The sequence below is a fragment of the Lottia gigantea genome (genome assembly GCF_000327385.1).
Source record: "Lottia gigantea unplaced genomic scaffold LOTGIsca_17, whole genome shotgun sequence".
Taxonomy (NCBI): domain Eukaryota; kingdom Metazoa; phylum Mollusca; class Gastropoda; family Lottiidae; genus Lottia; species Lottia gigantea.
In genome coordinates, this window is record NW_008708133.1 from 3,370,723 (window position 1) to 3,382,548 (window position 11,826).

General features: G+C 39.7%; 1 protein-coding gene across 1 annotated transcript; it reads right to left on the reverse strand.

Moving 5' to 3' along the window:
• Nucleotides 1-7,416: 7,416 nt before the first annotated feature.
• On the reverse strand, nucleotides 7,417-11,390 carry LOTGIDRAFT_158644 (hypothetical protein; the record flags this gene model as incomplete). The annotated part of the gene is made up of 2 exons (XM_009051785.1): nucleotides 7,417-7,607; nucleotides 10,157-11,390. 2 exons carry the CDS (start codon nucleotides 11,388-11,390, stop codon nucleotides 7,417-7,419), a joined length of 1,425 nt encoding a protein of 474 aa, XP_009050033.1.
• Between the last annotated feature and the right edge of the window lie 436 nt (nucleotides 11,391-11,826).

The window sequence follows — 11,826 nt, forward strand, 5'->3', positions numbered from 1 at the left end:
ACGCCTACCATTTTATGTAATTTGTCCCTAAATGTTATTAAATTTGACAGATTTTCTTTGGAAATTTTAAGAAAAGCTCCATAATCCATAGCAGAGCATTCCGCCCCGGAATCGTTAAGCGCATACAATAAAGTATTTGACATCATAATAGCACAATAAGTATTTCCTACTAAAGGTTTATTTTTATTAGCTTCAGTTACTATTACCTCTCTTGGTTTAATTAGCTTTTTATGATCAAAGGAAGATTTCACACGTCTACAATATCTCTGAATATTGCACGGAAGATTACACTTCAAACAGATAGGCCTGCCATTGGGCGTATATTGATACGAACGTCTATTTACTTTATTTGGTCTCTGGGTAGAAAAATTGTTGCGAAATTGAGGCGTGAAAGAATGTGATTGACGAAAAGGAAAATTGTTTGAATTGGGCGTCTTTGCACCACGGTGATCCCGTTGATTGATATGGAAACGGTCATAAGAGAACTCTGTCGTTTTAGACAAAGCCAATATCTGATCAGATATATATTTTATCAGAAAGCATTTTAACATTATCTACCGGTGTTTTTGTATCGAGCTCCATTGGAATTTCGTCAAGATTTCTACGAATATTAAATGTACGAGTAACCTGTTGTTCAAAAGTGGCCACGAGCAAAGCCTTCTCTAAGGTGTCTGGTTTATTCCTAATTAACCGTCTAGCTATATTATCGTCAATTAACCCATCAATCAACTAATTGAGACTGAACAATAGAATGAGAAATGCCATGAGAACTATATGCTTTTTCGCCTAAATTGAGCAATTTATCACAAAACGTCTGTACAGACTCGTCATGATTCTGTTTTATCGTGCGCAACTTTTTCAATGCCAACTGTTGATCCGAATTGTCGGTAAATCGACACAGTAAAAGATCCTTTAAAGCGCGCCAAGTTATATTTGGATTAGCTTTTACATGCCTTAGCACAAAATTGCCCGCTACACCTGTACATGTTTGAAGAGCTAGTCCTACAAGCCTAGAGTCATTTGCACCGACAGACACACCAGCCTTTTCGACTTCTTGAATCCATTTAGAAAAACTTTTGCCATCGTCTCCCGAAAAAATTTGAACTTGTTGCGTTATCCCTTGTGCCCTCAACTCTAGCATTAATTGTTGAAAACCATCAGTCAAAATTTTGACTGCGACATCACTTTCCATTCTCAATATATTTTGCCCTTTAACATGATTTCCCTAGTAAGACAAACCTATAAAACCATAAAATTTGTAACCATTTAACTAGTACACCGTGGGAAATCTCTGACAAAAACAAGCCTTCTTTCTTAAACTCTCAAAACAAAGGATAGACATAACAAACCTAAGACTATGCATAATTATGGACGCTTTGGCGTTGACAAATCGTAAAAACAATTAATACAAATCTGATACAACACTCACCGAATGTCTGCAAGCCTTGCCATGATGGGAACTTAGTATCTGGATTATGCCGTAATTCACTTTGCTAATAATTCACTTCAACATTGAAACTGCATTGTTGGTTCCTTATTTTGATGAATTTCTTCAAGGCGTGGATGGATTTGGTTAGGACTTCACTGTTGTTGTGTTTTGTGACGACCACTTAATATGCAGGAACGTACCGTCACTGCACCACTGTAAACGAGCTGCTTGTTGGCAGGCTTGTTTGTTGGGTTCTATTTGCAAACTGCAAGGTAGATTATTCTTACAAACTGTATAGTCGCTTGTAAGAGACTGGATACGGACATCTATCGGCTATGAATTTACTTTCCAAATGATATAACAGCTAGATATTAACAACACTTTATTTACATTCAATAACTGGAGATCTACACTAATCCAAGAAGTATACCCAAGACTCTTAGAATATTAGAACGATCCGATCCTCTCCCCATTTTTGTTTTGTTTTGTTTTTTTGTTTTTTTTTTTTGGGGTTTTTTTTTTAACATATTTACATTAATTATATACAGTTTGAATATACACTTTGATTTAAAATTTAAAGATATAAAGGATATGTATAACCTTTCTCTCACTGACTCGACAGTCACACTAACTCATTCACCCGTACACACACTCGAATGCTATTTACACACTGTGCTCATCATCCGCCTTCCACACTGATATTACATCCACACCCTGACACACAGACACAGCATGTACCCCATACAGCACTGCATTTGTTCTCACACACATACATGCTCTCGGATACAAGTTTTCCACTAAGTATTTATTTCTCACTAAGTTAATTGTTGTTTATTTTATTTTTTTTTTTATTATTTATTTTTTTTTAAAGAAGTGTCTCCACACTGTGACAGTGGGATGTGGTTGTGTTTTGAGGGGGGCAGTGCTTGTGTTACTTGAAGTGAGTTGGGTATCCCAGTTGTTTAGCATCTTACTAAGACAGACTGGGTCTTGTGCTGAGAAGTAGTGTATTAGTACTAAGTAATTTCATTATAGAGTTAAAGTTTAAGTGCTATTTTTTTCTGTTCTTCATAGAACAGGATGTATAATTGAATGATTATGATTAATTTCTGCTGTAGTAAAGGTAAGTTCGAAGAAAGAATAGAGTAGGTTATTTCGTTGAAGTTTGGATCATGTTCAATGCAGGATGTATGGCAATGTGTTTGTGATACTAGTTTCAGGTTATATGTTGGTAAAGAGAGTAGATTAGATCTTGTATTGAAATTGATTTATCTTTATTTGTATATAAGGAATGAATATTAATATGATGTATTTTATTTCTGGCATGGAATAGTGTTGAATGTTATAATATGGAGATGGTAGCTGAAATGATTTGTTTGATGTTATAATTTGTATATGTGTAATGTAGAAATTACGAAGTGGATATAGGTAAGTACATGTTTGAAGTAAGTGTTCTTGTGTTTCAGGTCTATTATGGCAGTAGTTGCATGTAGTATTGATATTGTTGAAAGTTCTATTTTGTTGCAGTGTTTTAGTGTATAGACCATAGTGGATAGTAAGTAGCATGAAATCTTTCTGTCTATTTGTCAGTAGTAAAGATTTTTGAAATTTGAATGTAGATGAAATGTTTATAGTTGGGCTAATAGCTAGTATTTTAGGTTTGTGATTTGAATGAAGTTGTAGCTGCTGGTATATATATATATTTGTTAGTATTTAATTGTGTAAAGTTGATTATGTTAACGTTTTGTTTGTACGTTTGCCTCATTTTAGATATTTGTGAAGGTTCGTGTATTGTCACAGTGTGGCTTAGGTTGAGAGGTAATATTTCACGGAGAGTTATTCCAAGCCAATATTTCATTAAGCCCATCCAGGGGTAAGTATATTCCGTAACTGCGGTAAGTTTATTAATGATATGAAGATTATTAGATGAGATTTTATTTTGTAGGTTTGGTATTTGGAGACCACCCTGGTCAAGTGGCAGCATAAGCGTTTTACGTTTGATTGTTTCTGCGTTACCAGCCCAAATGAAATTAAAGATGCTTGATTCCAACCGTTTAATGATTCCAGGAGGTGGCGGTATGATTTTCATACAAAAGACAGCTAGGCTCAGTATGAAAGTATTTAACGCCACAATACGCTCCCTGAAGGACAGGTTTCCAGCACGCTGGAGGTATGTAGTTTGCACACCAAACACTTTATTTGCAATAATAGTCCAGTTTTTCTGTATGCTGTTTTCACCAAAGTAAATGCCACGTATTTTTATTGTTTGAGAAGAAACTAGGTCAGTGTCCGACCTGAAGCCATTGATATTGATGAATTCGGTCTTTTCCCTATTCAGTCTCGAGCCGGAAGCAGTGCCAAACTCAGTAATTTCTTGAGTAATTTCAGAAAGAGAGGATGGAGTAGTGAGGAGTGCCGAGATGTCATCTGCATGTTGAAAGATCTTAACTTGTTTAGGAAAGTTTGGGGTTTTGATGCCAATAATTCTTTCATTATGCATAATTTTTGATGCCAAAACATGAATAGCTATAGAATACAGAAGCATAGATAGTGGACACCCCTGCCGAACCGACCGTTGTATTGGGAAGGCCGTTTACAAGGACTTTGCTAGTAATATTATTGTACAGAATTTTAATCTAGTTTATGTATGATGGGAATTTTAGTCTTTGAAGTAGTGTGAGCAGATAGTTATGTTCTATTCTGTCAAAAGCTTTTTCTTGGTCGAATACGACAAGGGTCCCACTTAGATGCTTCTGTTCCATATATTGCAAGATGAAATTTATAGATTGCAGATTGTCTAAGATGGTCTTACCTCTTCCGGCTCCAGTCTGAAAAGGGAAAATGAGATCATCCAGAACCCCGGATAGCCGACCAACAAGGATCTTGGTAATGATTTTATAATCTACTGTTAGTAAAGATATAGGTCGGTAATTTTTTAAGTTTGTGTGGGAACCTTTATTTTTATATGAAATTGTAATTATTGCTGCTTTTTGTGTTTCTGTGAGTTCGTGCTTGAGGTATATATTGTTGATAGTTTCCGTGAGATCCTCACCAATCTGGGGCCAAAATGCCAGATAAAACTCTTTTGGTAGACCATCAACACCCGGGGATTTGTCGTTGTTAAATGACTTCAGTGCAGACAGAACCTCGTCCCCAGTGATAGGTTGCGATAGTAAGTATTGCTGTTCTTCAGTTAGAACATTGAGGTGTGTATTATCTATGTACTTGTTAATAGTATTCTGGGAAATCGTTTGGGAGGAGTAGAGAGATGAGTAGTAATTGTGGATTTCGTCTAAAATTTGAAGCTTTCCTGTGATGACCTCCCCTGTATTGTTTATAAGTTTATCAATATCCTTGTTGGCTGCGTTCGTTTGTAAATGTCTTTGTTGGTTGTATCTTGACTTGTGAATGGTGTTTTGGATCTTATAAGAATTCCTAGGTTGAATTCTTTTTCTATGGTAAGTATGTTTTGGAATGCTTTATGGATATTGCCTTTATTTTTTATTTGAGTTCTTCCCACCAGTCGAGTTGGTTTTGAAGTTGTGACTTTTGTGTATGCCAGTAATTTAGTAGGTAGGTTATGTGATGTCTAAAGTTCGTATTATTCAAGATTTGAGTATTGAGTTTCCAATAGCTATTGCCCCATTTATTTCTGGTAAGTTTAAATTTTGCTATGACAGTTTTATGGTCCCCTAATATGGTTGGTAGATGTTTGATATCTTTTAGTTGTGACATAAAATGTTGGCTAGTATATATTCTATCAATTCTTGTAGTCTGTTGGCAGGTATATGAAATTTTGTTTGGATATGTTGTTCTGAAAGTGTCTTGTAATTGCAAATTGATAAGTGTTGATTCGAAGTTTGTTTTGATGTCTTGTCTGATATTATACAGATTGTGCTGGGTTTTGCTATCTTTGATATCTTTGATATCCGAGATGTAGTTAAAGTCACCTGCTAATATAGTATTCTGTAAATTGATATTTTCTTGTAAGTATAGTGACAGTGATTGGTAGAATTCATTTTTTTCTTTATATATCACAGGGCTGTAGACATTTATGATTGTATATAATGTTTTATTTACCATTACTTCCAGATGAAGAAGCCTCCCCTCCAAGAAGCCTGAAGGCGTCAGATCCTTTGTCTGTAAATTTTTCTCTACCAAGGTAGCCTCACCCTTTGCATTTTGAGTACCATTATTTGTATAAATATTGAAGTTCGAGTTTTGTTATAGATCTTGTAGTTGTATATGTGTTATACATGATGTTTCTTGTAGGTTTAGGATTTGAGCAGTATTATAGGCTGATGTGATTTGCGTATATTTTTTATATAGACTTTTCTGAATATTTAATGAAATAATAGAGAAAGCCATTATAAGGGTTAATAGGGATGTTCAGGGTGTTTTGATTAGTATGTGAGTATAGATAACTTACTGTTTGTGAGAAAACTCTCACCTTTTTCTCTTGATCGTCTTCAAATGAACTAATATCTGAATAGTTTTGTGATTTTTTCGTTTACCGGTGATATCGTCTCCGTTTATCTGGAGGAATAAATCTGATATATCATTTAAATCTGAAGATGAAGATGAGTCATACTGCCCCACTGAGGTAGCTGCGTTTGACTCAATTGATTGATTGTTAGTAGACATGAGACTTGCTTGTACTTGTCTCTATGTCACTATTACTCCCCCTTGTGTTTTCTTTTGCTGTAGTGGAGGGTATTGATATTCTTTCTTCCTCAGCTTTTCGAGGGGTGGAGGAATTCGGAGTCAGATATGACAAAACTTTTGCCGTTCTTGGTAGACTCCCTACTAGTTCCTCCCTATTGTTAATAGATGCTAAGTGGGGCACTACTTCAGAGGATCTAGTGGATAGGGATTCCAATGTAGGCATAGTAGCTAAAGGAGGTTCAGTCTCCTCTATTACCGGTGTTAACATAGGAGATTCCTCAGTTATTTTATCCTCAGAAGCTGACTTATCTGTATTTATTTCTTCAGGTGTTGGTTGTTTAGTCACCTCTTTATCTGGACATGTGTCACTAATATGTCCATACTTTTTTGCAGATGTAGAATAGACGTTGACTTCTTATTTGTCCTTCGTATCTGAAATTAACTTTCGAACCCCTTATAAACATTGATGTGGGAATTGGTCTTTGAATGTCTTTCACATATATTTTTCTAGTGCCAGTATCAATAGTTGGAAAGTCACCAAAGGTCGTAGGGCGACATTCTAGCACTGTGCAGTATTGCGCTAGTTTCCTAGTTAGTTGGGTGGACTGGAGCTGATATGGAGCACCAAAGACAGTGATTGTCACCTTATTTACTGGCTCTCTCCATACCCTCTCGTTACATTTGTTGATCGTTAATTTAACACCTTTTACCATCAAGTTATCCGTGAATTCATCTAGAAAGGCATCCATATTTTTTCCTCTGAGTCTAAAGTCAAATAGAAACTGTTTGGCTGTATGTTTTGTAAGCATTTGATATGTTCTATCGAATCACTACTTACATTTTGTATACTGTACAGAATTTCTACTGACTTGATCTTTTCAGTTGTCTCTTCTTCCGGATACATATTTAGGGTGTTGGTACGTATGATGCTGTTTGTTCAGTTCTACTTTCCTTGTATAGAAAGCCATAGTTTAGTACAGGATTTATTATTATTTTTTTTTCAGGTCAGGTGAGTATAAAAAAGGGTATATACAGAAGTCCAGGTACCCGGACTAGGGCACTGTCGGGTAAGTGATCCCGGATTATATTTCGCCGGATGTTTACATCTCTTTCGTTACTATGATCAATGAATAAATAGTTTCACGTAAGTATTATAACAAAATATACAATATAGTTTATATTTTACTTAACTTCACTAGATCTTCATCATCGTGGAGTGAAGTCCCTCGTAGAAATCCTTTTCAGGAAGATTTTCAAACTTTAGTTGACCAAATCTAAGAGCTTGAAGTAAAGCACAGCTAAAGAATGAATGAATGACTGACTCAATACCTTGTTCTTCTTGTTGGTGGATGGTGTCCGCTTCGGAGAAATTCCATATCGCAGACGTTGAGTAGGGAACGGGTTGCTCCCATGGTTTCTTCTTGATCTTCTTCTGTAGTCTTAATACTGCGTTCTTCTTCTGTGTTTCTTCTTGGCGATCTATAGAGAACTAAGTCCCCAATGATCGCCACACCTACAGAGGAGCGGGGCGCTCTTCTGATGTGCTACTTTATGTGATCCTTCGTGACTCACTAAGAAAATTATAGACTGTCTCACAGATTGTTGACATACCCTCCCCCGTATGGGACAGAATATTCTTCAAGGTGTACTCCAGCCTATATCTTTTCATTATCTCGACCAGCGATTTTCTTAATTCCCTTAGTTGCTCACAATGGATTAACAGATGTTCTGCGGTGCCAGCTTCACCACAGGGACATAGCTTTAGTTCGTATTTGTGATTTCGTACCTCACCCATCATTCTCAGACGGGCGACCGTTCGACAGATCTGTCGATTGGGGTGGTGTAAAAACACTTTACTGCTAATGCTATCGTTTAATCGGAAGCGGAATGCATTAGCATCTATGAGAGTTGCCTCCCATGTCGATTTGATGCTTTTTGTGATCATGCTTCTTATTTCCGATAAACTGTAGTCTATCCGGTCAATCTCCGATAGTCCTAGTCCTATTCTTGCGAGTTCATCTGCAATTTCGTTCCCTTGTATGCCGACATGAGACGGGAGCCATGCCAACTCGATTGATTTGCCTTGACTATGTACAAGTGAGCACGCTTGCCTGATTGCATCCACTAGCTCCGCTTGGGAATTAGAGGAATCGTTGAGTATCGATGTCAGGCTACTTAGCGAGTCGCTTAGTACTACATAATTTGAATGATAGTGGCCCGCGGAATATTTCACCGCGTAGAGGATTGCAAGCATCTCTGAGGTGTACACTGAGCAGTTATTGGGCAATCGCTTGCTAATTCTTGTGCTGCTCGAGGGGACGTAGATCCCCAAACCCGTTGTACCATCATCCGGGTCAGTATAGATACGTATGCTTTCCGACCACCTTGCATCCATATGAGTTAAGGCGATCATTCGAGCGATGCAAGGATCGTCCCGTTTCTTATCCACTCTCGAGGCGAGAGAGGTGTCGACAATGGAGGGCGAAACCGTCCAAGGAGCAACTTGGGAAAATACAAGAGGCTTTATGGGCAACCTATCTAGCCCATACTTCCGAACGGAATCCCGAACTGACTGTCCGAAGCTTATCGTTTTTTTGGCGTGCCTGAACCTCGCGGTCTCGAGGTAGGTAGGGGATGATTCTCCAAGGTGTTTCAACTTTGACCAGTATCTAAGGACTAACTCCTCTCTGCGGATTTGTAGAGGAACCTCACCAACATCTTGGAGTAATGACTCCGTTTTTATTCCGATGCCTGCTCCGGTGGCTAGTCGGAGGGTTTTGTGCTGTATGACATCTAACTTATGAAGGAGCATTGGTCTGGCGGTCATGAATGCCTGTGAACCGTAGTCCAAGATGGGCCGGATCAGCGCACGATAGATCATCATGAGCGTCACAACATTGGCGCCCCATTCATTGCCAGATGTATTCCTCATTAAGTTCAGCACAATTTGGCATCTGTTTGTGATGTTTTTAATGTGGGGTTCCCATGAGAGTTTTCTATCGAAGGTTACACCAAGTAGCTTGGTTTCACTAACGAATTGAATACGTTCGCCGTCCAATACTAGTCGCATGTCGGTCACCTGGGGGTCTTTACAGACCAACATTCCTACCGTTTTGGCTTTGGATATTCTGAATCCCCAGTCATTTGCCCACTTTGCAGAGCGATCCAAACATGTTTGGATCCGCATTTGCAGGTTCGTATATAACGTACCATCCCCCAAAAAAGTGCTGTCGTCAGCAAACATCGCGATCTGACATTTGTTTGACAGGTATTTGGAGTTGCGGATATCATTGACCATTACGCTAAACAAAGTGGGGCTAATAACCGAGCCTTGGGGCGTGCCATTTTCCAAACTGAATTCTTCGCTGAGACTCTTTCCTATGGTTACACGTATCTTCCTGTCCGCAAGAAAACTTGCTATCCAGTTGTGCATACGACCACCTATTCCTAGTTGGCGCAGCTTGTGCATCAATCCATCTGTCCAGACAAGATCGAAAGCTTTCGTTAGGTCTACAAACACTGCACAGAGGAACCCAGAACTGTTCAATGTCTTAGACATTGCGTGTTGTAGCCTAACTATGTGATCCGCCGTAGATCTGAGCTTTCTGAACCCACTTTGATTCTTGTCTAGAAGATTATTACTTTCTAAGTAATACCGAAGACGATGTGTTACCATCGTTTCGAGGATTTTGCATAACGTGGATGTCAGGCTGACGGGTCTGTAAGACTCCGTTTTATTGGGATCTTTCCCTGCCTTTAGGATAGGTATAATGGATGCCGTCTTCCATTTGGTCGGTACGTGGCCATTGGTCCAAGATTCGTTAAAGAAATCCAGTAGGATTTTCGAAGCTTCGGGAGGCAATTTCTTCAACATCGAGTACTTGACTTCATCCTCCCCAGCTGCACTGTCTTTTTTAGACGAGAGAGCTTTCTGAAGTTCATCAGACGTGAAAGGGAGATTCAGTGGATCGTTTTCATCTATGTGCGTCAACACATTGGAATGGTCCACTGCGAAGTTAGTTTTTCGATTCATGAATTCGGGGGAGTGGTGTTTATCACTACTCGCGTCAGCAAAGCTCTCAGCCATAAGGTCTGCCTTCTGTCTATCGCTCTCTCCTACTCTATCACCATAGGTTTCTACGGGGATTTCGCGGGTAGATTTAGTGCCATTCATCGATTTGATTTTGGCCCAGACATCCCTGATCTGGGTATGCTGGTTTAGCGTTTGACAGAAGTCATGCCAGTGACTGGTGCGAGCCTCACTGATGACTTTCCTGGCGTTCTCTGTGGCTTCCAAGTATGTCCGTTTTGTTTCGGTGTTGAGGTTGCGTTGAACACGACGTAGTGCTTTCTTTCTAAGCTTTACTGCATTTTGGCAGGCGTCCGACCACCAGGGCTTAGGACAAGCCCTGTTTTTACCAGAGGTCCTAGGGATAGCGTCCTTGACTGCCTCCATGAGGACGATGGTGACATTGTTGGCGTAGACATCAACATCGGCGTCCTGTATATCCTGTACGTCCCACTGCGAGCAGTTTTCAGTAAATTTAATCCAATCTGCCTTTGCGATTCGCCATTTTGGTTTTCCAACGGTACCTTCCCTCTTTATTTGACCCCTGTAAGTGATATCTATTAATAGATGATCACTTCCCAGCGTTTCAGTCGAACTGACCTGCCACTCACAGTTTGAAGCTATATTAGATGTTGCGATAGTAAGGTCTAGATGAGACATCACCCCAGAAGAGTTATGAATCAAAGTAGGCCTCCCATCGTTAAGTATGCACATGTCGTTGTCCTCAATGAAATGGAGTAATCCCTCTCCTCGCTCGTCTTGCTTGTACGATCCCCATGCGTTGTGTTTAGAATTGAAATCACCACAGAACAGGACGTTCCGGTTTGAAATCTGTTCGCATAGGTTTCGATACGAGCTTGGTTCAATGACATTCTTACCAGGCGGCAGATAAACATTGACTATTGCAATTTTGCTTCCATCGGCAAGCGAGAGGGACACTCCGTTGACTTCGAACTCCGTACTGTGCAGGACTAGTGTTTGATATGATAGTTCAGTCCTGACATAGATTGCGAGTCCTCCACCGAAACATTTGCTATGGGCACCAGGCCTATCCAGTCGAGATAAACGATATCCGGGCAATATTGTATCTTTAACTCCAGGATAGAGCTTGGTTTCTTGGAAGCAGAGAACGTCGTACCTTGCGGTACTTAGAAATTTAATCAGTTCAGTGAGCCTGGCCCGAAGGCCATTCAGGTTATGCTGCAGGATTTTGAGACTGCGATCCATTGCGACAGTACTAAAGATACGAGTCTAATCCTGTTCCGTTCGAGACGTTTTTTATTCGTCCTGCCAGTCGTGCCCAGGGGTTAAGCAAGTATTGGAGTTGGAGTGCTCAGATCGAACATCCTGTTCCTCGGCAGTAGCAGCGGCGGACCCCGTCCACGTAGGGGTAGGTATTCCGGATCAGGTAGACGATTCCGATCTGTCTTGGAATTTGCCCTTTCGGGAACGATATTACTACCGTTCCATCTTCGGTTCCTTCATTAACTTTGAATCGCCGTACACTAAATACGTTATACCCCCTTTCATGAAGGTCTTCTAACAATTCCTCCTCAGGGTAAGCAGATGGTAACCGATACACAACGCATCGGTCTGAGCTGACCGATTGCGGTACCCCCATCCTCGACTTTCTACCGAGTAGGCTGTCCTTAGTTAGTGCGAT